The sequence below is a fragment of the Sinocyclocheilus grahami genome, unplaced genomic scaffold (genome assembly GCF_001515645.1).
Source record: "Sinocyclocheilus grahami isolate Dianchi unplaced genomic scaffold, SAMN03320097.WGS_v1.1 scaffold57.1, whole genome shotgun sequence".
Taxonomy (NCBI): Eukaryota; Metazoa; Chordata; class Actinopteri; order Cypriniformes; family Cyprinidae; genus Sinocyclocheilus; species Sinocyclocheilus grahami.
In genome coordinates this window covers 960,342-987,244 of record NW_015505236.1, presented here as the reverse complement: position 1 = coordinate 987,244, position 26,903 = coordinate 960,342, and the positions used below count along the sequence as shown (strand labels likewise).

Sequence of the window (26,903 nt, the reverse complement as noted above, 5' to 3'; positions counted from 1 at the left end):
ATTCCTGCCGGTACGAGACTCGAACCCACAACCTTTGGGTTAGGAGTCCGACTCTCTAACCATTAGGCCACGACTTCCCCCCCAATAGAAATATCAATAGAATATCACGAGCAAATATCAATTAGATTACAGCTAGGCTAACTGTTATACATATAGGCTATACAGCTAGGCTAACTGTTATACATATAGGCTAACGATAGCCTAACGATCTTATTGTCAGGTTTATGTTCTCGTTCAAAATCGGCAATGAATCGCCTGCGATTTTGAACGTGATTTTGTGTAGCTTGTCAGTGAACTACGGCTCTGTAAAGTAAATGCCGCTCCATCTGAAAGCACGTGCTGGAGATTTACTACTACTCACAGGAGCGGCTTTACTGACGAGATGTGCATGAAAATCGCTTTTGATTTTTTGCACAGCCCTAACTATCCTAACTATGACAGAATTGACAGACAGATGACAGTATTTTTATTTTTGGGCGAACTATTCCTTTAACGATATTAAAACAACAAAACGCAAAGAAAAAAAATTCTTCACTATTCTTGACTGAAGATCTTTCAAACAGTCGTATTAGAAGAAAACATTGTCTCACACGCACAGTGTAGACTTGCGTGGCATAAAAAAAGACTTGTGTAGCATATAACGGTTACAGTAACTTGGGACGATGTCAAATAAGAGTTCTGTGTGAACCACAAACACCCCCGACTGGGTTAGAAGTGTGGCTGAATCCATGTTCAGAAAGGTACGGAAAACAAATAACGCTTTCTACGGAGCCACTAAAGGGACATGGTTAGCCGCTTGCTAGCGGTAGCCTGTTACATTACAGAACATACCATTTCACTTACCACAAAAACAGAGTAAGGAGAGATGACCGATAGGATGATGACGAATGATTTGCAAATCCTGAGCACCACTGACAAACATCTAATCTTGTAAAATGTGTGGTAAGTACTGCCGAGTGTTGCTCCGTACGTGTGATCGCGAATCTCGAAAGTGAAAGTAAAAAACAAGCGCGTGTTCAAAAGCGATTTAAATGCCCCACATATTAATAATGGCTCCCTGATGCCTGCAGTTTATATACAGTATAATTACCCAACGATATAATCGTGACAGAAGATATCGAAGTATATTTTTCCTCCCATCTCGTATCTGTTTACTTTAGGGGTTTCATTTTTTTAAATGGAAATGTCCTAGCCTTATGAGCAGTACATTTATGCTAATCGACGGACTGTTATGTTAATAAGTGCCATCATTCGGTTGTGTTTATTATAATATTGAGCCACTCAAAATTACTGCAAGGGAAATTCCCTCACCGCGACAGCCCTATCCAGAATTTTCGGTTTCGGTCCAGAATTTTCATTTCGGTGCATCCCTAATAAAAATGTCTCCACGATCTGCTTTTGAAGAAATATCGTATTATCGTGCTACAGTGCATATTCTATCAGTTGCAGTTCTGGCACCTCCATCTCAATATACTGTTCAACGCCACATGCATTCACATCAGTATTAACTCAGCGGTAGGGTTGCATATAACGGTTACAGTAACTTGGGACGATGTCAAATAAGAGTTCTGTGTGAACCACAAACACCCCCGACTGGGTTAGAAGTGTGGCTGAATCCATGTTCAGAAAGGTACGGAAAACAAATAACGCTTTCTACGGAGCCACTAAAGGGACATGGTTAGCCGCTTGCTAGCGGTAGCCTGTTACATTACAGAACATACCATTTCACTTACCACAAAAACAGAGTAAGGAGAGATGACCGATAGGATGATGGCGAATGATTTGCAAATCCTGAGCACCACTGACAAACATCTAATCTTGTAAAATGTGTGGTAAGTACTGCCGAGTGTTGCTCCGTACGTGTGATCGCGAATCTCGAAAGTGAAAGTAAAAAACAAGCGCATGTTCAAAAGCGATTTAAATGCCCCACATATTAATAATGGCTCCCTGATGCCTGCAGTTTATATACAGTATAATTACCCAACGATATAATCGTGACAGAAGATATCGAAGTATATTTTTCCTCCCATCTCGTATCTGTTTACTTTAGGGGTTTCATTTTTTTAAATGGAAATGTCCTAGCCTTATGAGCAGTACATTTATGCTAATCGACGGACTGTTATGTTAATAAGTGCCATCATTCGGTTGTGTTTATTATAATACGTTTCAGCACGTTACAATCATTATATGGCTTGAGTTAAGGCAGCCTATCTTTTGAATTAAACAATTTATCATACAGATTGAAAGTGTGAATCCCGTCTCTCTCCCTCGCTCTCAGTTTATGGGTGTTTGTGCGTGCATGCGGGGAAGGGGTGCGATTTTCGAATAATAATTGAATAATACCCTGCGGTTTTCGAATATTATTTTTGCTTGGAATGCCCATCCCTAATATCTGCCTTTTTTCTATTTTATCTTGTTACCTTGAAAGGCTTTGTTTTTATAATAGGGAAATTAGTTTGGATGTTATGCTCAAACAACTTACAAAATAGTAAAACCAACATGACAAAGAATCGTGATAAAATCGTGATATTTCTAAAAAAAATTATACAATTTTTCCATATCACCCACCCCTACTTCAAAGGAAAGCACACGTTCTTACCTATTCCTGGCCCCTTGTTTGTTGAATGTGGAAGGTTCATGTCCCTATTCCCAAGGCCAGTTGGCATTCTTCCAGGTGGCTGCTGCTGTAGGGTTGGGGGTGCTTGCTGAGGGGACACTGATTGTGCCTGGCCAGATGGGGCATTGTTCTTATCCCACACACTTTTGTTATTGTAATTGTTGGGGTCACCCCAAGCAGATGTTCCATCATCAATCTCCATTTTCCTGCTGATGGACTGTGGAGAAGGCTCCTCCCAACCACTGGGCTCTGATGTGTCTCCAGAGTCACTGGAAACTTGGGGCATGGGCCCTGAAGTCCACCCTGAACTTTGGCTCTGGGCTGAAGGACCTGCTGGTCTTCCCCAGCCCCCTTGTATGGCCCCTGTGTCCACCGACTGACACTGCTGAGGCTGTGATTGTTGTTGCTGCTGTTGCTGTTGTGCCGGGCCTTTCTGTGAGGCCGATTGGCTGTTTGGCATCTGTGATGGGTGCATCTTCCCACCCCAGCCTTGGTGAGATTTGCCACCCATGTCTCCACCTGCCCCTTTACCTCCAGTTCCCCATGACCCTCTAGGAGCTCCATCATCCCAATTACTCCATGTACCCACTTCCGAGTCCCCACTAGTACCTCCACCACTCTTCCCCTCCCCCCAACCCCCACTGCATGATTTGGGCTCATTCTCTCCCCAGTCGCTGCTACCTCTCGTTCCCCTATTGCCCGCATCCCCCCGTCCCATTTCTTTCCAACCGCCTGTTCCTTTCTCCTCCTGACTGTCTCCCCAGCCACTTCCTCCAGTTGATGGAGTACCCTGTGTTTGGAAATCTCCCCACCTGCCTGATGAGCTCCCTGCTTTACATTCTCGCCACTCATGTCCTTCGCTGTCCCAACCTTTCCCATGGCCCTCTGATGAAGCAGTCCCTCCCCAACCCCCAGATGGCTTGCCTTCTCCACCGACCGAACTACCTACACCACCTACAGATTGTGAGACACCAGGGTTTTGGATATTGACACCCGAGGGTGGAGAGCTTCTGGCATGCAAAGAAGAACTGCTGTTGCTACTACTGTTATCCCAACCTTCACCAGGTGAAACAGCGGGTGGCCCGAGGATGGAGTTTGAGTTCAAGTTGGCATTTAGAGCTGCACCTTGGAGCAGAGAGGAGGAAGATGGATCAGTAGTTGTGGTGGTAGATGGACCAGAGTACGGCTGAGCGTGGGCAGGTGCACTCATTGTAGATGAGGATTCTGCTCCACCTGGTGCCGCTGCTCCGCCACCTCCCTCCAAATCCCATGCCACACTCTGACGGATTTGTGTCTGACCCCAACCAGAGTTGGACAGCACTCTGGGGTCCAGGTCAGACCGGCTAAGCAGATTCTGTAAGGTCACTTCAGGGTTGGGAGGTTGATGAGCGCGGTGGTGGCCATGGTGCTGATTGCCACTTCTGGAGTTTCCTCCGCCACTGGAGGATGAGGTACATTCCCCACCTCTGCTACCCTGACCTCCCCACTCACTCGAGTCTCCTGCTCCTACATCCCCAACTTCTTTCTGATTGTCCCAAGCTCTTGTCATATTTGAAGGTGTGGAGGAGGAAGTCATCGGGTTACCGACACTGCCGCCGCCGCTGCTGCTGTTACTGCTCGAACCATCTTTCCCACCTGGATTGCTGACACCCCCAACACCACTGGACGCCCCCCACTCCCCAACCAACATATGGTCCCGACCCCACGCTCCCTGAGATACCCCGGGGGTCTGACCCCCACTTCCTGTTCCCCATGCACTTCCCCTCGTCAAATCTCCTCGATCATCCTGACTGGCATAACCCCACACTTTCCTGCCTTCAGCAGACACGGAGCTACCTCCTGCTCCATCCTCCCAAGATTCAGTCCTTGAGGCACCCGTTTTGGAGTCTGCAGGGAAAGGCTGAGCTCTCCATAATGATGAGCTGGTGGAGGAGGAAGAAGAAGTGGAGCCGTCCCCTCCACCTGTGCTTCCAGAGTCCATATCAGCCCCCTCTGCCACCCCTGTGTTTTTTGGTCCTGCTCCTGCTTCCAGTGCTGCACCACCCCACTCTCCACAGGATGGCTCTCTGTCTCTGGATTGTATTTGGTGAAGTTGGTGCTGATGAGAGGCTTGATTCACAGAAAGAGGGATGCTGGCAGACAAAGATGAGCTTTGGAGGGAAGAGGAGCCACCCTCTGTTGCAACTGTCCCAGCCCCTTCCTGTACCAGGGCTGGCCAAGCAGAGGGATTGGCATTAGGGGTAAAATTGGCACCTGGAATCCCACAGCTGACACCAAGGGAGCTATCGGAGCTCCCTGGGAGAGGGGCAGCTTTGGATATGGGAGGAAATGAGCCTGCTGCTACTGCATTCCCCCCTATGAGTTCATGGGAGGATGAAGCCCAAACACTACCAGACTGCATACATTCATTGGGTGAACCAGAGGATGTGGGTGGGGAAGGGCTGCCAGAATTCACTCCTTTTCTCCCGTTTCCTCCTCCCACAACTTTCGCTTGCTGCTGGAGATGCCTCTCACCCCATGAGGTGCTGCAGTTCAGAATTCCGCTACTGTCCGCACCTCCGGTACCTGCTGTATCCCCTGCCTTTGACCCATCCCCAGCAGCAATACTGGGCCATTCCTCCAGGTCTGACCGGTCCACTATCACCTTTTCCCTGCCCTGAGAGAGGGGTTGACTGCCAGAGCTGTTCCCCCACATGGAATTTGCATAATTTGAAGAAGAAGAAGAAGCAGCGATTGATGAGGAGGATGACGTATGGGGCAGTGAGGGAGCAGCTGGACCTACAAGGCCCTGGCTTGGATCTGGAAACAAAATACCAAACTATTCATGAACCTTCAAGATTATTTTCTTATGACACACAACCTACATGTATATAAACTAAACCAATATGATACAAACAAGTCTCAAAAGTCTTAAAGGGATGATTCACCCTAAAAATTCTGTCATCATTTACTTACCTATGCCATTCCAAACCTGCATAACTTCTGTGAAACACAAAATAAGATATTTTGAAGAACTGCTTTTGTCCATACAATTAATAAATTGAGTTTCAAAACAACACTGGACTCGCAACACTTGGGACTTGGACTTTCATTGTACTGACAAAAACACAGATATTTATCAAAATATCTTTAGAGTGTTTCTCAGAAAAAAAAAAATTTTTTATGAACTTTCATTTTTGCTGTAAGCTGTAAACTCCCTCCAAAGAAATGTGTACACTACAGCGTGTAAGTATACTGCAAGCATACAGGACACAATGAGTATTCTAACATTTGATACAGACTGGTACAATACCTTGCGTTGTGTTTGGAGCTGAACAACATTTACATCATCTAGATTTGTTAGACAAATGGACAATTTCACTAAATAGCTTACATTTTAAAAAGACATTAATGTTTCAGTCTAACTGAAATCAAACCTGTAAAGTGTATGTAAAGAACTTATTGTTTGTGATTTCTTTCACATCTTCTCTAAATAAAGAGCCTTAAAAAGTTCCACTTTTTCCATTAGTCAAATTATTCACTTGATTCTTACCTGAGGCAGAAGCCACTGTTTCATTGGGGCTGTCTCCCCCGCTGTTGCCTCCCCCCAGCAGCATGGAGGACAGTGGTGGCTGGCCCCTCTTCAGTAGCACTTTATGGTCCTGCTGGCAACGGAATCGAGGGGGCACTTCACGGGGCATGTAGCGCTGAGAATTCTGTGTGGCGGGGGAGGGCTGTCCGTTGGCCACCGCCGGCCGCTTAGCATTGTTCCCACCCTGAGGGAGGGCGCCAGCAGCCGGGGTGGCAGCGGATGGGGTTGAAGAGGGGACGGGGCCAGGGCTGGGGGAAGCTGAGTTGGGGGTGGCAGGAGACTGTGCAGATGGAGGCTTGGTCAATTCTGGCACTGTGTAGTGGAAAATTTAGGAGCAAATGAGAGCAGAACTGCAGAAAAGCTACATTCAGGTAAAGGAAAGAATAAATAGATTATACACATTAACACAGTGACACACTTTTTCATGTGCTTGTCAGCACAATGACACACTATCTTTGTAACTTTCAGAATATCAGTAGGGCTGAAACGATTCCTTGAGTAACTCGAATACAAAAAATCGAGGCAAATTGTTTGCCTCAAGGCTTCGTTTAGACCATTTACTGTAACTACACATGGAACACTGGGTTTTCCACGGACCATTATTACTGACGCACAACCCGATAAACGCTGGACATATTTAAGACCGTAAATCAATATATGGTGGCTAGTTATAATGTCCCTAAGTTAACATTAGCTATGCTTTGTGAAAGAATAAGCGCCATTCATGTTGATTGTCTCATTCTCTCTCTGTGACACACAAACACAGACACACTCCCCACACAGTTATGCATAAAAATACCACAGAAAGTTAGTCAATATCACACAAAGAGTGCCCGTTTTCACCTCTAAAAATCAGCATGATTACAAATGTGATACTGATTTTATGCAACAGTTCAATAAACAACAAGTTAATATTAAGAGACTTATGTTTTAGACACGATACTGCCTGTTTTTGCTCTATTTCGCCAACAAAAAATAATTCTAAGCACAGCCACAGCTCTGTTTTGCGTCTCTGAGCAACGTGACGGTGTTTCATTCCTGAATGAATCAACCATTTAAATGATTCAGTTCAATCGCAATTAATCACTTATTAACAGTGACTTGCTGCCACCTACTGGCAGTTTTAATTTCACATTTAAAGGTGGGGTAAGTGATTTCTGGTAGCCAATGTTGATATTTCAAATCACCAAAACAAACACGCCCCTATTTTGATAGCTCAGCCTCACACATACGTACGCAACCCAGGCAACGATTAGTTATGTGAAACAAAGCAAAACCAATGTTACACCGTGTCTACACCGGACACGAGCGGCGTGGCAAAACACTATAGAACTCATTATAATCAGTGATGCTGTCTACACTGGAATGCGGTGCGACAACAAATCCCCGACAGAAAACTGCTGCTGCGTTCTATTTATGACGTATTGACACAAATTTCAAAAGATTTTCAGTGGTCGCTTTTCGCGTCCACTGTAAAAGGCGTTTTTGAAAAAATACATACCCCAACTTTAAAGTATCTTTTCGTTTTTTTAATAATTGTAAATATCAGTAGTTAATGTTTTATGTTTAAAATAACAAAATATTTATGCATTTGTAACTTCAGGTTAAATGCATTCATGTCCCTCTGAGCTCAATTAAACAGTGTGCAAATAGGCCTACATCTAAATGCCTCTTCAGATGCAGCTTCTGAGTTTCCTCTGCATTGTAAAGACAATACTTGATACTGATACTGGTAACAGCCCTAATGTCTTATTATTCTAATCGACTGATTAAATGTAAGAATTTGACTCAAAAGATGATGCACACTTTTAGAAAAAAAAGGTAAAAGTGCCCATAAAATGTAAAAATCAATTTAAACTTACTTGAAAAGATTCATTTCTATCACTGCTGTGAACTGACCAGCACACAGAATAAGAAGGATATCAAAAACAAGTTTTACACACACACACACACACAAAAGTACGTAGAGAGACATTTAAAAGGGTTTATTCTCCAAATAACTCTAATTTTATGTTGCAGAAAAATGTGTTTAGAAATTGTGTATGGACTCTTGTTCTTGTTCCAAGTTACCTTCCTGTTCACTGATTTTTGCCTCTTACAAAAGCCACAAAGCCTTCCAAGAAGACAGTAAATGTCTTATGTCATGCTTGAGCTTTGGTTAGGCTGAAACTTGAAAGTTAAGTTGCACGACAAATGCAGTATTTAGGTATTGTTATTATTTTTATTACTATTGTTTTGATTTATGCCACTGTTTACCTTTTTTAAAGTAAAGTGAAATAGATTTTTATACAGTGGGGAAAATATTTATTAGATCCCCTGCTGATTTTGTAAGTTTGCCTACTTACAAAGAAATGAAGGGTCTGTAATTTTTATGGTAGGTTTATTTTAATGGATAGAGACAGAACACAAACCAAAAAATCCAGAAAAAAATCATTTGCATTTCAGTGAGTGAAATACGTATTTGATCCCCTACCAACCAGCAAGAATTCTGGCTCCTACAGACTGGTTATGTGCCCATGTGGAACACAGATTAGTCCTGCCACTTTAAGAAGTTACTCCTAATGTCAGCTCGTTAGGTGTATAAAAGACACCTGTCCACACAATCTGTATCTAACATTCCAACCTCTCCCACCCCCATGGGCAAGACCAAAGAGCTGTCAAAGGATGTCAGAGACAAGATTGTAGATCTGCACAAGGCTGGAATGGACTACAAGACCATCAGCAAGAAGCTTGGTGAGGAGGAGACAACTGTTGGTGCGATTATTCGGAAATGGAAGAAATACAAAACAACCATCAATTGGCGCACCCGCAAACTGGAGCTCCGTGCAAGATCTTGCCTCATGGGGTAAGGATGACCATGAGAAAGGTGAGGGATCAGCCCCGAACTACATGGGAGGAGCTTGTTAATGATCTTAAGGCAGTTGATTTGTAACTTCAGGTTAAATGCATTCATGTCCCTCTGAGCTCAATTAAACAGTGTGCAAATAGGCCTACATCTAAATGCCTCTTCAGATGCAGCTTCTGAGTTTCCGCTACATTGTAAAGACAAATTTTGTTGATACTGATACTGGTAACAGCCCTAATGTCTTATTATTCTAATCGACTGATCAAATGTAAGAATTTGACTCAAAAGATGATGCACACTTTTAGAAAACCTCCTGTGCACTGAGCACTCTCTCTTCCACATCATGAGTAGACATGCCCCTTGTTGCTGATTGGCTACAAGTTTGTTTTGGTACTCGGCCCGACTCCGTTTTCAAAGGCGTTTTTGAAAAAATACATACCCCACCTTTAAAGTATCTTTTCGTTTTTTTAATAATTGTAAATATCAGTAGTTAATGTTTTATGTTTAAAATAACAAAATATTTATGCATTTGTAACTTCAGGTTAAATGCATTCATGTCCCTCTGAGCTCAATTAAACAGTGTGCAAATAGGCCTACATCTAAATGCCTCTTCAGATGCAGCTTCTGAGTTTCCTCTGCATTGTAAAGACAATACTTGATACTGATACTGGTAACAGCCCTAATGTCTTATTATTCTAATCGACTGATTAAATGTAAGAATTTGACTCAAAAGATGATGCACACTTTTAGAAAAAAAAGGTAAAAGTGCCCATAAAATGTAAAAATCAATTTAAACTTACTTGAAAAGATTCATTTCTATCACTGCTGTGAACTGACCAGCACACAGAATAAGAAGGATATCAAAAACAAGTTTTACACACACACACACACACAAAAGTACGTAGAGAGACATTTAAAAGGGTTTATTCTCCAAATAACTCTAATTTTATGTTGCAGAAAAATGTGTTTAGAAATTGTGTATGGACTCTTGTTCTTGTTCCAAGTTACCTTCCTGTTCACTGATTTTTGCCTCTTACAAAAGCCACAAAGCCTTCCAAGAAGACAGTAAATGTCTTATGTCATGCTTGAGCTTTGGTTAGGCTGAAACTTGAAAGTTAAGTTGCACGACAAATGCAGTATTTAGGTATTGTTATTATTTTTATTACTATTGTTTTGATTTATGCCACTGTTTACCTTTTTTAAAGTAAAGTGAAATAGATTTTTATACAGTGGGGAAAATATTTATTAGATCCCCTGCTGATTTTGTAAGTTTGCCTACTTACAAAGAAATGAAGGGTCTGTAATTTTTATGGTAGGTTTATTTTAATGGATAGAGACAGAACACAAACCAAAAAATCCAGAAAAAAATCATTTGCATTTCAGTGAGTGAAATACGTATTTGATCCCCTACCAACCAGCAAGAATTCTGGCTCCTACAGACTGGTTATGTGCCCATGTGGAACACAGATTAGTCCTGCCACTTTAAGAAGTTACTCCTAATGTCAGCTCGTTAGGTGTATAAAAGACACCTGTCCACACAATCTGTATCTAACATTCCAACCTCTCCCACCCCCATGGGCAAGACCAAAGAGCTGTCAAAGGATGTCAGAGACAAGATTGTAGATCTGCACAAGGCTGGAATGGACTACAAGACCATCAGCAAGAAGCTTGGTGAGGAGGAGACAACTGTTGGTGCGATTATTCGGAAATGGAAGAAATACAAAACAACCATCAATTGGCGCACCCGCAAACTGGAGCTCCGTGCAAGATCTTGCCTCATGGGGTAAGGATGACCATGAGAAAGGTGAGGGATCAGCCCTGAACTACATGGGAGGAGCTTGTTAATGATCTTAAGGCAGTTGAGACCACAGTCACCAAGCAAAACAATGGTAACACTACGCCGCAATGGACAGAAATCCTTCAGCACCCGCAAGGTCCCACTGCTCAAAAAGGCACATGTACAGGCCTGTTTAAAGTAGGGGTGCGCCGATCCGATATTCAGTATCGGTATGAGACGAGATCAGACAAGACCGATCCAAATCCGATATAGTGCGTATACTATTCTGTGTTATTATTAAGCCCCACGAAAGCCACAAACATTTATAAAACACAACGTTTTCGTGCCCTATATTTTAAGTGTTCTGAAGCCATTTCAGTTTAATGTGAGGTACAGGTGAATATTTAAGTCAAGTTCACGTAAACTCTTCTCTCCGCTGTGTCTGTCTGTCATCCTCCATTCAGCATTCAGACTGCTTGTCATGTTTGGTTACGACAGTCAAGATGATGAAACTCTCTCCAAGATGATTAAATGTTCTTAATGTTATACTTGATCTGTAAATAAAGATAAATGGTTTTGCATAAAAGGAATTTATCTTGCTGGAGTTTCGTGCCGTTTCTAAATCATGTAAATTTCTACTGGATATCTGGTTAGATCACAAGACTGGAGTAGAGAGCACTATGAATTGTTCGTCACGAGCGCAGTAAGTGAAATTTAAAACTGTTAAAAGAAAAGGCTCAATAAACTAACGCACATATTTAATACACTACACATCAATATCTCTTCACTTTGTGCTTTGTACTTCTCTATGTGGAGCGCTGCGACTCCGTGTTGCTGCAAGCGCATCATTCTGAGCAAGGGATGCGCATAAGCGCTTTGTGCCGCTCTGTATTTGGAGCCTTTAGTATTATAATACTTTTGCGCAATGAAAGATTATTAATAGCCTTTCTTGTTCGTCTTATCTATCATATGTTGCTGCCTCATTCCTCTGCTATCCATTTAAAAGAAATGTCTTTTAATTTATACAGTAGTCAACATTTGAAGTGGATCAAAAAAGTTAATCAAAGTTGTCCTAAGACAAGAACTTACTATAGACTACTATAGTATATATTTATATATTACTTGTTTTTCATGAATGTATTTTACAACAGTACAAAGAGCAATGCGCAGGCCTACCAGATTTAGTCCTACACTTACTCACTTTTATTTGTTACCCACTAAATAATGTTTTTTCACTAAATAATGTCATTAAAAGTTTAGGATTTTATCAAATTATTGTGCACTCATTTTTCTAGAGTAACTTTTGCTACTGAATTATCCATAAAGCTAGTTTATAATAGTAATTTTGTCACTGATTTTGATTATATATTTTTTGTTTATTTTTCTTTATAATGAAGCTGTCTATATTTAGTAGATTGTGTGTAACATACAAAAGAGTGATGATCGACCTACACATTCAGGTACAGAAATTCTACACTGATTTAAAAAAAACTGCGCTGGTATCCGATCGATATCGGTATCGACAGATACTCTGAATTTTTGGTATCGGATCTGAAAAAGTGGTATTGAGCCAGCCCTAGTTTAATGTTTGCCAAAGAACATCAAAATGATTCAAAGAAGGCTTGGGAGAAAGTGCTGTGGTCAGATGAGACCAAAATTGAGCTCTTTGGCATTAACTCGACTCGCCGTGTTTGGAGGGAGAGAAATGCTGACTATGATCCCAAGAACACCATCCCTACAGTCAAGCACGGAGGTGGAAACATTATGCTTTGGGGCTGTTTTTCTGCTAAGGGTACAGGACGACTTCACCGCATTGAGGGGCAAATGGACGGGACCATGTACTGTAAAATTTTGGACAAGAACCTCCTTCCCTCAGCCAGAACACTGAAGATGGGTCATGGATGGGTCTTCCAGCATGACAATGACCCGAAACATACTGCCAAGGCAACAAAGGAGTGGCTCAAGAAGAAGCGCATTAAGGTCATGGAGTGGCCTAGCCAGTCTCCAGACCTCAATCCTATAGAAAATCTGTGGAGGGAGCTGAAACTTCGAGCTGCCAAACAGGATTTAGAGAGAATCTGTAAAGAGGAGTGGACCAAAATCCCTCCTGAGATGTGTGCGAACCTGGTGACCAACTACAAAAAACGTCTTACCTCTGTGCTTGCCACCAAGGGTTTCTGCACCAAGAACTAAGTCATGTTTTGCTTGGGAATCAAATACTTATTTCACTCACTGAAATGCAAATCAATCTCTAACCTTTATATAATGTGTTTTTTCTGGATTTGGTTGGTATTCTGTCTCTATAAGTTAAAATAAACCTACCATAAAAATTACAGACCCTTCATTTTTGTAAGTGGGCAAACTTACAAAATCAGCAGGGGACCAGATAAATATTTTCACCACTGTATTTCTTGATTTATGCCTTAGTTTTAGGTTGTAATGTTTACCTTTTTTAAAGTAATGCGAAATTTATATTTTTATTTGTACTTATTTATTGCATTTTTTATTTATTTTTATTGATATATTTGTATTTGCATTTTGAATGTAATTTGGCAATTAAATGCATTAAATTGATTTATTTCTCAGTTATTAATGTATGCAATTTCAGCAAAAAAAATGTTAGTTGTTTAAATTAGCAAAAAAAAATACAATTGTTGTTTATTTTAAGAGACCTATCTTATTTTCTTTTGTATTTTTAGTATTGCTCTTTAATAAAGAAAAATGACTTCTTATCCGATTAATCGATGGAATAATCGGTAGAATACTTGATTACTAAAATAATCGATAGCTGCAGCCCTAAATATCAGTAGACAGTACAAACATGAAAGACGAAAAACACCATTAAAATGCAAAAACGATTATAAAACACTTCTTAAGACAACAGAACATAGTTACCTTTATTTTTTTGCTCTGCAACCTGAAACAAGGAAAAAAATAGTCAGTATGGTTATTTAAAATTACTCAAAGTACAGAACAATGTTTGCTAGGACAATGCCCGAGTTTTATTCCTCCATAGATTTGTGCCATGCATGACTTGATGACAGATATCATGATGCTGCTGAATGGCTGATTCTGATTCAGAAACATTGACAGCCAATCAGAATCCACCCAACTTCAATGAGTTTGAGCATTCAAAGCAGCAGATGACAGCTCACGCTTAGAATATTGTCCGTTGGTGTGGACGCTAATAAAGTTAGTGCTCTGGGTGTCAACAGTCCTTTACAGTTTACCCACAGCAAAAGAACGAGAAAAACATAAGACAATGGCTAAGCAAAAAAATTACAGAAAAGATGACAAACTACTTTATATCCAATATTACTTTTAGTATCTCTAGTTCTAAAATAACTCTCTGACAAACTAGTAACAGTGGCTTGGATGACCTTCAAATTATTAACAAGATGCTAAATCATTTCTACACACATAAGATGAAAAAGTGACTCCAGAATGCGCACCTACATTGTGGCCACATGTATTACCACCACAGGACGTGCATTAATTTACTATAATTTAACTGTCCAACATAATTAAATCATACCTAATATAACAATTACCTTCTGTGAGGTTTCCCGTTTCCTTTTATCTTCCTTTTTCCTTTTCTTGTCTTCCATGAACTGCTGTTCCCTTTCCTGGTGCTCCTTTCTACAAAAATCATGAATTACTGTTTAAAAAACAATTTTAGTCAAAACTAACATGCTCAACTGTAAAAGCTTCTCAAAAAAAAAATAGGCCTATTTTTGTCTATGTATGCACGACCAAATATCTGGAAAATGAACAGTTTCGTTGAGTATCACCTTCAACCAGTTGGCTGTTACCAAACCAAATGCATAACAGCGGCACCAAACACATTATCATTTGATCACAAATAACTGTATATGTAACATCAATGGTATGCCGTTTTAGGCTCGGTCTGAGTTTGCATATGCCATGCATTAAAAGGGATGTCGATTAAAATCATACACGATCTTCATAATGGGAGAAACTCCTGCTGCTATCTGTCTGTGAGCCTGCAGTTGGCAGGGCAGAGTCGTCGGACAGGGGCTCCCTTCACCCGCCCATTTCCTCCGGTGCAATATATGATATTACATACACTCCATACGTCAGCTATTTGAACGATTCGAGCAAAAACAAGTATTAAAACGAGTGTTAAACGGCAAAAACTGAAATAGTGAGTTAAGTCGTACGCTTTTGTGGTCCTGCCAAACTCGGATGCATGTTACCGAGTTAGCTAGTTTGTTAGCAAGATAAAATTGACATACTAAACGTAAATCTCAGGTAGTTTTGTTAATTTCCCCCAGAAGCCGCCGATTATTTGTATACGGATCACAAGAAAAATCAAAACGGTAAGCGACTGTCAAAACCAGACATGCATAAATATGCCTTTGGTCAAATATTGGAAGCAATAGCGAGCCAGGACTATAAGACGAGGATACACTGCCCATTAAAACCATAAAGCCACCTCATATTTGTTTTCATTTAATGCAAACATTGTCTAGATTCATTAGTAAGGTACTAAATACGCACGGGTATGTTTTTACGATCGACCAGCGGAAAGCTAAAGTTGCTTTCCAGACCAGACAGATGCTAACTAGCTGGCTAGCTAGTTTAACTAGCAACGAGCTAGTGGCTAACAGATGTCGACGCGGAAAAACTGTATCGCGCATAAATGCTTTCAAGCTACTGCGGTTTTTCAAATGCATACGACTGTCAATAGTAATACACAACATGTTATATGATTTGCTCTTTAAAACAAAGCACTTCACTTACCTCAGGAATTACATGCACCGCAGCTAGTCTTCTAGCTAACGTCACAGCTAAAGTGCTTAAGTGCGAATTTCTGGGTTTTGAGGCAACGTGAAATACAACACTCCATCAAACTCTAATAGCTAGTCATGAAAACACTCCTTCTATAGTTTTTAAATATGAAATACTATAATGTAAACGAAAGAGGCGGAATCTGTGTTTAAAGCGCTGTAAAGTCAGTTGGTTGACGGTCGGCCATTTTACTGCTCGGTGTGAATGTGTGTGTCTGGACAGATCTGACGGAAGGGGGGCAGCCGGGGGAGATTTTTGACCTTCAATATTAAAAGTCCAATAACTCTTTCTATAATAAAAAAAATGAACCGTTTATTTTGAGGTCTAGCACTTTTTGGTTGTTCATTGCGCATTAAGTACATAAGGCACATAATTCTCATGCATCATCAATTAAATGGCTAACTTCGTCAACGTCTATCGTTTCAAATTTCATGATTTGAATTTACTTTTTTTTTTTTTTTTTTTTAAACATCCATTTGGTACGGTACAATAAAAAATTAAGTACAACAGGTTTGCAAATTTAAAAAAATATGTTTATGTTGTCATTATAATAAAAATATTAAAGACAAAAATATTATCTGGGGAAAAAAATACTTATTTATTAATCTTTTGTCTAACCACTGTATAAAACTGTCCACTGAATAAAATAATCATGATTAATTCATGGTTTCCAGTCATGTTTTACAATGCAGAATGAAACAATAATAATGCCACAATCAGTCTTTTTTACACTTTTCTTTTCAGCTGATTTGTTTTTGCTGTTGTGGTGCCTTGGGGGTCCCTGGGTCCAAGTTTCAAGTTTTGAAACTCGTTTTAGCATCATTTTAAGTATAAAATGTTGTTTGGAAATATGTTTTTATTGCACTTTAAATCTCTGAGTTAAAAAAAACGCAAACCACTTTTTGGCTATTACTAATATCTACTAATTACTAACATTAGGCCATAAACATTAGTAATGTTGTCATCAGTACAGATTATTATCATTAGTAATGTTTTCATGAGTATAGTTTATTTTCCATGGTGTCCAACAAGAATGTTTAACCACGTTTATTCTTGACTCAGAAAAATATGGCCCCAAGAAAAAAAGGCGAGAAGAAAAGGAATACAGAGGAGGTTACTGAAACAAAGGAGCCACAACATTCTGGTGCAGAACCATCAGATGGCAGCAGCAGAGAAGAAAAAATGGCACAGAAAAGGAAGATAAAGCCTAAGAAAAAATACATAGGTGCTCACGTCTCAATATCAGGTGAGCAAAAAAGCTTTTTTCTAAATAAGGTGTTTTTGCTGAACGCATATCAATTTTTAAAATATTCTTAAGGAGGAATATGGAAAGCAGTCGAATCAAGTGTGGCCATAGGAGGTCATGCTTTTGCACTTTTCTTGGGCTCCCAGCGCTGCTGGACGAGACCAGCCCTTGATACAGCAGCTGCAGTTAAATTTCAAGAAGCCTGTGCTCAACATGGCTTTGATCCGATACACATCCTGCCACATGGATCTTATTTGATGAACTGCGGTTCCCCCAAAGAAGGTTTGTGCGCTGACTGTACCCGATGTGTGGTTCTATGCATGCAACAAATACGGAATATTCAAAAACAGCTCAGTTGATTTAATCAATTTTCAGTCCTATAATTAGTACTCTAGGCTGCATATGTTGTATATTTAAGATTGTATGTCAGATGACTCTGCATTTTTAAATCCAGACGTGTTCAGTAAGAGCCAGAACATGCTTGTGGATGAACTGAGTCGCTGCAGTGCACTGGGCCTCAGCCAGTTTAACTTTCACCCTGGAGCTTCTATAGACTCCACCCCTGAGAAATGCATGGAGAAAATTGCCCAAGCTATTAACCACGCACACCAGCAAACCCCTGCTGTCATTACAGGTCAACTATACAATCCTGATGATTTCTAGAGAATGTGCAATTGTGCTCATGCTTTCTGGTAAATTTAGCTGAATAATGTTCTTCTTTCTTTCTTTCTTTTGTTCTTTATTTTCCTTCAACAGTACTTGAAAACATGAGTGGTCAGGGCAGCACTATAGGTGGGCAGTTCAGTGAACTGAGAAGTATAATAGACTCGGTACGTGACAAGACACGTGTTGGGGTGTGTCTGGACACTTGCCATGCTTTTGCAGCAGGTATGTTATGAAGTCCCATAGATATTACTACAAATTATTTATTTTACATAAACAATGTTTACATGTCCACAAGACAAAATAATAGCTGAATTCCTAAAAATGAGCCCGTTCAAAAGTTTACATACACTTGATTCTCAATACTGTGTCTATAGATGCTTAAACATGCACTGATGCTCCAGTAGGAAACATGATGCATTAAGAGCCAGGGGGGTGAAAACCTTTGAACATGATGAAGATGTGTACATTTTTTTTATTTTTTAATGGCTAACTTCGTCAACGTTTATCGTTTCATTTTAAATTTTTTTAATTTTCTTTTTTTTTTTTTTTTTTTTTGCAAAAACATCCATTTGGTACGGTACAATAAAAAATTAAGTACAACAGGTTTGCAAATTTAAAAAAATATGTTTATGTTGTCATTATAATAAAAATATTAAAGACAAAAATATTATCTGGGGAAAAAAATACTTATTTATTAATCTTTTGTCTAACCACTGTATAAAACTGTCCACTGAATAAAATAATCATGATTAATTCATGGTTTCCAGTCATGTTTTACAATGCAGAATGAAACAATAATAATGCCACAATCAGTCTTTTTTACACTTTTCTTTTCAGCTGATTTGTTTTTGCTGTTGTGGTGCCTTGGGGGTCCCTGGGTCCAAGTTTCAAGTTTTGAAACTCGTTTTAGCATCATTTTAAGTATAAAATGTTGTTTGGAAATATGTTTTTATTGCACTTTAAATCTCTGAGTTAAAAAAAACGCAAACCACTTTTTGGCTATTACTAATATCTACTAATTACTAACATTAGGCCATAAACATTAGTAATGTTGTCATCAGTACAGATTATTATCATTAGTAATGTTTTCATGAGTATAGTTTATTTTCCATGGTGTCCAACAAGAATGTTTAACCACGTTTATTCTTGACTCAGAAAAATATGGCCCCAAGAAAAAAAGGCGAGAAGAAAAGGAATACAGAGGAGGTTACTGAAACAAAGGAGCCACAACATTCTGGTGCAGAACCATCAGATGGCAGCAGCAGAGAAGAAAAAATGGCACAGAAAAGGAAGATAAAGCCTAAGAAAAAATACATAGGTGCTCACGTCTCAATATCAGGTGAGCAAAAAAGCTTTTTTCTAAATAAGGTGTTTTTGCTGAACGCATATCAATTTTTAAAATATTCTTAAGGAGGAATATGGAAAGCAGTCGAATCAAGTGTGGCCATAGGAGGTCATGCTTTTGCACTTTTCTTGGGCTCCCAGCGCTGCTGGACGAGACCAGCCCTTGATACAGCAGCTGCAGTTAAATTTCAAGAAGCCTGTGCTCAACATGGCTTTGATCCGATACACATCCTGCCACATGGATCTTATTTGATGAACTGCGGTTCCCCCAAAGAAGGTTTGTGCGCTGACTGTACCCGATGTGTGGTTCTATGCATGCAACAAATACGGAATATTCAAAAACAGCTCAGTTGATTTAATCAATTTTCAGTCCTATAATTAGTACTCTAGGCTGCATATGTTGTATATTTAAGATTGTATGTCAGATGACTCTGCATTTTTAAATCCAGACGTGTTCAGTAAGAGCCAGAACATGCTTGTGGATGAACTGAGTCGCTGCAGTGCACTGGGCCTCAGCCAGTTTAACTTTCACCCTGGAGCTTCTATAGACTCCACCCCTGAGAAATGCATGGAGAAAATTGCCCAAGCTATTAACCACGCACACCAGCAAACCCCTGCTGTCATTACAGGTCAACTATACAATCCTGATGATTTCTAGAGAATGTGCAATTGTGCTCATGCTTTCTGGTAAATTTAGCTGAATAATGTTCTTCTTTCTTTCTTTCTTTTGTTCTTTATTTTCCTTCAACAGTACTTGAAAACATGAGTGGTCAGGGCAGCACTATAGGTGGGCAGTTCAGTGAACTGAGAAGTATAATAGACTCGGTACGTGACAAGACACGTGTTGGGGTGTGTCTGGACACTTGCCATGCTTTTGCAGCAGGTATGTTATGAAGTCCCATAGATATTACTACAAATTATTTATTTTACATAAACAATGTTTACATGTCCACAAGACAAAATAATAGCTGAATTCCTAAAAATGAGCCCGTTCAAAAGTTTACATACACTTGATTCTCAATACTGTGTCTATAGATGCTTAAACATGCACTGATGCTCCAGTAGGAAACATGATGCATTAAGAGCCAGGGGGGTGAAAACCTTTGAACATGATGAAGATGTGTACATTTTTTTTATTTTGTTGAAATATCATATTTTTTCAATTTAGTACTGCCCTTCAGAAGTTACAGAAGATGTTGTTTCCCAGAAGACAAACACAATACAAGTTAAATTTACCCTGATCTTCAAATTCAAAAAGGTTTCACCTCCCGGTTAATGCATCATGTTTCCTTCTTGAGCATTTGCATACGAGTCCCTCAGTTGTCATCTGTGTGACCTCTTATTTTGGTAAAGTAATTAACATTTTGCAGATTCTGCCAGATATATATATATTTGAGATTTGAGCTGATTCTCTTCTGTATAGGCTACGACATTTCACCACCTGGAGGAGTGAAGAATATACTTGATGAATTTGATCGTGTGGTCGGGTTGCATTATTTGAGAGCCATTCACTTAAATGACTCCAAAGGTATGCAACATTAATTTGAACTTATCAATATAGAGTGCTGCTGGAATTTGTAGGCCAAAACCCAGAAACAAGTTAGCACTTTAGCATGTTCCATTCCCTCGTCCTGAATTCTATTTTGATTAAATGCCTGAAGTAAGGTCTGTGGTTAAAGCAGCACTATGTAACTTTTGGCGCTCTAGCGGTTAATAAACAGAACTGCACACATCCCGCGGAAGAACATTCCAACCGGAGCTACTTCTCTAAGTTTATGTCTATGGCGATTCACGCAGGTATGTGTTACTCCGCAGCGGTGACGACCCGACCAGGCTACAATAATCCAAATATAAGTACTTATTATAAGTGTACCGTAGTGATTCGGAATAAGACAAAAACGCGGTTTGGAAGATGAATTCATGATGTACTCGCTCATTATATACATTTTGCAAATTTTGAATTCAGAAAAAGTTACATAGTGCTACTTTAACACAAACTCAATATATTTTCACGTTTCTACATCATGAAATAAATCAGTAATGCACCCCTATGATTTTTTAAGCTAAAGCCAATGGAAAATCCTATTGGATTTTTGTCGAGGGAACCAGGGTGAAGCTAACTTCTTGGTTGGCCTACAAAAATAAAAAGTCTTCACCACAGCACTCTATTGCTGTAATTGTTTGTGGAGTGACTTAATTTATATGCAAAACACTGACAGTGTTGCAAGTTTAGCTATATATCCCATATTGAGTAGCTTTGTTACTGCTTTTGAGATTGCGTAATTTTTCTTTAAAAAGGACAATTAGGCTGCCACCTGGACCGCCATGAAGACATTGGATGTGGCCAAATAGGCATTACTGCTTTCCGAGAAATTGTTAATGAGCCTCGACTGGATAATATCCCTCTGATTCTAGAAACACCTGGTCGGTAAGTTTCAGGTTGGATAAACAACATTTTGTTGTAAATTAAATGAACAGGCACCACTGACATGCATTTAATCTGCATCCTCTCTTTCTAGACCAGGTTTTGAGTATGCTGAACAGATAGAGCTCCTTTACTCCCTTTGTGAAAAAAAGAAGAAGAATTAAACATCTGCTTGGTGCCGGCTTCCATGGTGGAGTTATTATTGGTGAAGCATAATAATAAATATTTGCCTGTTTATGACAAGCTGCATCTTTAATAATCGAGCATTTAAGGAGGTCTCTATTTAATTAGGTTATCTTTATTGCTGTTCAAATACTAATTGTATTTGTTTTTGGTCACAGATGTTTTTCATTTTTTTCTGTTAATTAAATAAGTGGTTTAATTTAGTCTTCCCACAGGTTGAATAGATCAGTATTTTAAACATTTCATAAGACTCGGTCTACATTTTGACCATAAGAGGGAGCCAGGAGCCAGAATATGGATACAAATGTCAGAAGCAGCAACTGTAAGCCTGTTCATTATGCGGCATGTCTTTTCAATGTTCTTCAAAATTCTCCCTCATATCTTTATTGTACGTTAGAGGGAACTACTTTAATTTGTTGACCATCTTCACCCATCAGCCCAGACCAGCTGCTCTCACAGAGGGTGCAGCTCTGCACATTCACAGCCCATCATTAGCTGGACCACACAAGAATGCCACATGCAGTCGTGCAAAAACACATTTTTAGTAAAGCTGCCAATCTGTAAGCATGAAAATGCCATTTATGTGATGACATTGGCAACGGTAGGATTTTGGGAAGTTTAACATGCCAATGCCTATAGAAGCTGTTTTAGACTTTTAAAGTAGCAGTAGGAAGGATGTTTCAAAGTATGAATTTATACAGGAAGACAGAAATGCGTTGCACTGGAATCTGCTACTCCTGTGCCAGCCAAGAGGAAATATAATTCAGGGAGATAAGAAACCACAGGGCAAAGCAGAGGTTTTGAAACATAATCATAAGAAGTATGTGAATGAATATGTATTCATATCTAATGTTTTGGCCCTGTTCTGTGTTGTTTTGGTTCCTCTTTGTTTCATCCAGATGATAACTATTTGGTACACATGTGGCACGAAAAATGTTTCCAGGTCTCATTTTTACCACAGAGACTTTACCTGAAATGAAACAACTTGGCATTATTAAAGTTAATTAATAGAGCCTGAGGTTTAAAACTCAGAGTCTGTTATACTTAGTGTTAAATACTTGATTTTATATAAAAAGGGCTATAATCAGTGTTGGGGAAAGTTACTTTTAAAAGTAATGCATTACAATATTGCGTTACTCCCTAAAAAAGTAACTAATTGCATTACTTGGCTACTTTTTATGGAAAGTATTACGTTACGTTACTTTTGCGTTACTTTTTCTCATCTGGGCTGGGCTTGCTAATTTGATTTTAATATAAATTCAGGATTGCATGAAGCATAGAATGCAGGAGAAGAAAGTTCAACACTCTTCAGCAATGAAACAAAAAGAAAAAAAACAAATGTCATGTTTATTTTAAGTCACTTTTTGCTTATTAATATGGCTGAATTGGATCATCGAAGGTCGGCAGTAAAGATATTGATTAATAAAATGGGATTAAATGCATAAAATATATTTGTGTTATTTAATACATTTAATTATTGCAGGTTTGCATTGCTCTGTTTTCATTCATCTTGAGGAATCGTCATGTTTATTTTAAGTCACTTTTTGCTGATTAATATGGCTGAATTGGATCATCGAAGGTCGGCAGTAAAGATATTGATTAATAAAATGGGATTAAATGCATAAAATATATTTGTGTTATTTAATACATTTAATTATTGCAGGTTTGCATTGCTCTGTTTTCATTCATCTTGAGGAATACTGAATCTATTTTTGTGCAAGTGAGATGAGTAAATGCATGTTCACATTTAGTCTAGAACTACAGTAACATCATGTTCACACAGCACCTCTGCACTTACTCCCGATTTCTCTCAACACGGGGACAGGAGAGCTGTCAGTCAATGAATGGGAAAACAAAGTAACTGGAGTTACTTATTTGAAGTAACTCAGATATTTTATTGTAAGTTAAAAAGTAATGTGTTGCTTTACTAGTTACAAGAAAAAAGTAATCTGATTACATAACTCGCGTTACTTGTAACGCGTTGCCCTCAACACTGGCTATAATATTCTGTAATATCTAATTTTTTAGACATGCACAATTCAGTTTACCTTAAAAACAGCTAAAGGCAAAGTCAAAGAAGAACAAACTGTTTTGAGGCTGCAGGACTCAAGGGTTGGGCCTTCACATAATATCAGATGTTACTGTTTGAACAGTAGTTTACCCCATGTCGCACATTTGTTGGGATCTGTCAGAACAACCGGTTCACATGTTGGCTGTGTGAAATGAACAGCACAGTTTCTGAGTGTCCTTAAGAACTGCAAATGTCAATGTTTAGGTAAGCGCGCATGTAACATCAGGCTTAGCAAAGCCTCACATCAACAGACTGACAGCCTTATGAGCCAGATGACGCAGTGCCGGATCATGAGCAAAATCAATGGAACACAGACTTTTTCTACTGAGTTTCTCACAAATCACAAACCAACTGCAATTTCTCTAATTTAGTTTTAGTGTAATGTTTGTCAGCAAGAAAAGACAAATGTAAGATTTATTCAGATTTATGTCGAACCACATGAATGTGCATCCTTTTTGACTTGCATTCTTCAGCAAACGCATTTAATGAGGTAACCATTTAACAGTGCAGTTAGTGAAATGGCTGTATATGGCTTTGACTGCGTCTCCGCTGCTGACCCTTACCAAGGAATTTTCCGGAGTGGTGGCTGGGCATAGAGCCACAGAGCGACAGGCCTTCACACACAGAGGCCCAGAGGCCACAGGCTCCAGTCTGGTCCTCCAAGAGTTCTGTTGCTCCGGTAACCACATAACAACCAGATAGTCTGTGCCTGCCAGTGAATATTTACTCTCCTGAAATTTAGCTGAAGGATGCAGATGGATATTTTGATATATAAATAAATAATTATTTTATTCATCATACTAGCTTGCACTTTAAAATGCTACTACTGTATAAAAACACAAATGACTAAAAGTGCCACGCTTTATGCCCTCCTTGACACACTCTACCATTAAGATCCCACCCCTGCCACACCACAAGGGTAATTACACTGAGATATGTGCACAGACTTCAAATGCACATGCGAAAGGATCCAACAGAAACAGACTAGGAACCTCAAGTTTGCTCAGACAGACACAAACATTTGTTGGCAATACACACACTATGCTAACTGCGAAAGAATGACGGATACATGAGGACACAATGGTCCATTTGTTTGTTTTAGGAAGCGTACACTTTCAGGTGTTTTTCTTTGACTATGTGTCTAGTCTTTGTCAAAGGCTAAAGGGAAAGATTTCAGATCTTTTTAAGCGTGTGTGTGCATGAGTGGAGACAAGCAAGGCATGGACACACAAACACACAGAGGGGTCAGAGGTCAGACTACAACATTCCTCACAACACTGAACACACACTCACAGGTTTACATTTGTGAAAAGTGGGGACATCCCATAGGCGTAATGGTTGGCTAAACTAAGTAAACACACACACAGTTATGTAAGCTGTCCTCCTAAGTGTTATCACACCAAGCAGATAGATTCAGGATTAGGGAATGGGATGACATTTTCCATGAGATCCACAGCAGTCTTTTCATATCACATACAACCAGGGCTCTTTATAGTGCTTGTAGACTGGTCAAAGAGAAAAAGTATAGTTTTGGATTAGCTACTTTGGCTTCAGGGGACTGTTTTAAGTCACTAAAGTTGATTCTGACACTATGGGCATCTATGTATGTGTGTGTGTGTGTGTGTGTGTGTGTTGAGTTTCCTGCTAGCTCAGGTCCAGCAGCCTCACAATTGCCTATTGTCTGGGCCGAGTCACACTTCCTGACAGGGCAGAATTCACGGAAGCAGGGACATAGTCCAAACAAATTCTTTGGGCTACACCTCCACCCTGGTTTCATCGCACCCGCCATTCCAAGGAGCCGTGTGCCAAGAAAGGGCATGTTCCCAACAGGAAGTTTATTAGCGTCAAGCTCCTCAGGAAAGCTGGGGGGAAGCAGGTGGAGTCGGGAATATGACTGGTTTCTCATGTACTTACTGACCAAAATATGGATGTGTTTATCCTAATTATGTGTTCATTTAGTCTGTAAGGTCATAAAGATGCTCTGTCTTTAGTTTCTAGGTTAATTTTAAATGCTAAAAATTCTCTAACAGCCCCCGACCCACACATTAAACACCCCATCCTCCATCCAACCCGACACCCACACCCACCCACACACACACACACATTAAACCCCCCATCCTCCAACCCGACACCCACACCCACCCACACACACACACACACACAGACAAGAAAAAAACGCTTTCCTTTTGAGACGCCAACATCTGGCTTTCATAACCCAAGTCAGTGCTCCTTTCCAGCTACTAATGGACTTTAAATAGGAGATCTGGCCACTGGGCTCTGTGTCTGTGCCTTGGCGCAACAATTAGACAAATATTTGCTTTTAGGGGAAAATTGGATGGAGAAATATGAGAAAAATATGTTGGCACATGCTTGTGTAATTGACAGTCTCTGAACCCCTCCATTGTTCTTGTCAGTCACTTAATATCCATGCACACACAGTATCCCACATAGTGTATTCTTCAGAAATGGAAAGGAAGGTGTAGATCAGGAAACGGACCATTAAAACAAGACAGACGGAAATCTCTGATAGTTGGGTAATGTTCGGCAAGTTAATAATTCACTGCATGGATTCCAAAATCCTAAATTGAAAGCTCCAAAATAACAAAAAGACATTGAAAATGTTCTCAGCTTCTTGGTGACTTATGGTGCTTTTCCATTGCATGGTACGGCACAATACGGTTCGGTACGGTTCACTTTTGGGGGTTTTCCACTGGGTACAGTACCTGGTACTTTTTTTAGTACCACCTCGGTTGAGGTTCCAAGCGAACCGTACCGTTACCAAAACGTGACGTGCAAACTCTGCTGATCACGGATTGGCCGGAGAGAATCGTCACTATCTGCGTCACTGAACTTGCGACACAAACACAAAAGAACCACTAGATTTAAATCAGCACAGCCAGCGAAGGATCGAACGCAACTGTTTTGAACAAGCGCACCTTTTTTAACAACCAAAAACTGGCTGTTTCGTTGTCTGTTGAAGAAGTACAGACGTTCCTCTCGTTGATAGCAGAGGAGCGGATCGAGCAAGAGCTTGATGGGGCGATGTGGAATTAAAAAGTTTTTCAGGAGTCGCGGCAATAGAGGCGGCGCAACTATAACGACATGTGAATAATCCCGCCCACTCTAAAGCGGTACTAAACTGCAGTGGAAACGCAAACCGATCTGTGCCGTGCCGTGTCGTGCCGTACTGAGCCGTGTCGTACCACGCAGTGGAAAAGCGCCATTAGAGATGGAAACTTCAGTTATACTAACTCAAATCTATTTAGTCTGATCAAGAAAAAGAAACTCCACAAGCTAAATCAAAACAACCCTTCCTATGTGGTTTGCAGTCTGATTAAAATCTGAT

The 26,903-nt window shown here is 40.0% G+C and overlaps 3 protein-coding genes across 3 annotated transcripts in view; 2 read left to right on the top strand and 1 right to left on the bottom strand.

The window, feature by feature from the left end:
- tnrc6ba (trinucleotide repeat containing adaptor 6Ba) overlaps positions 1-14,778 on the bottom strand; it is a 62,066-nt gene extending 47,288 nt beyond the window's left edge. Inside the window, exons 1-6 of the mRNA XM_016270684.1 lie at positions 14,768-14,778; positions 14,362-14,449; positions 13,706-13,727; positions 6,150-6,500; positions 5,573-5,599; positions 2,600-5,416 (exon numbers count right to left, since the gene is read on the bottom strand). Of these exons, the coding sequence (XP_016126170.1) occupies positions 2,600-5,416; positions 5,573-5,599; positions 6,150-6,500; positions 13,706-13,727; positions 14,362-14,449; positions 14,768-14,778 (3,316 nt within the window). The remainder of the gene's footprint in view (positions 1-2,599; positions 5,417-5,572; positions 5,600-6,149; positions 6,501-13,705; positions 13,728-14,361; positions 14,450-14,767) is intronic.
- On the top strand, positions 14,776-17,916 carry LOC107584178 (probable endonuclease 4). Its single transcript, XM_016270683.1, has 6 exons — positions 14,776-15,150; positions 16,685-16,868; positions 16,941-17,150; positions 17,323-17,502; positions 17,625-17,756; positions 17,909-17,916. The coding sequence occupies exons 2-6, from the start codon at positions 16,691-16,693 to the stop codon at positions 17,914-17,916; spliced, it is 708 nt and encodes a 235-aa protein (XP_016126169.1). The 5' UTR covers positions 14,776-15,150; positions 16,685-16,690.
- Positions 17,917-18,694: 778 nt separating this feature from the next.
- Positions 18,695-21,480, top strand: LOC107584211 (probable endonuclease 4). The gene is made up of 7 exons (XM_016270719.1): positions 18,695-18,873; positions 18,946-19,155; positions 19,328-19,507; positions 19,630-19,761; positions 20,302-20,406; positions 21,177-21,306; positions 21,398-21,480. Exons 1-7 carry the CDS (start codon positions 18,696-18,698, stop codon positions 21,465-21,467), a joined length of 1,005 nt encoding a protein of 334 aa, XP_016126205.1. The 5' UTR covers position 18,695; the 3' UTR covers positions 21,468-21,480.
- Positions 21,481-26,903: the final 5,423 nt, after the last annotated feature.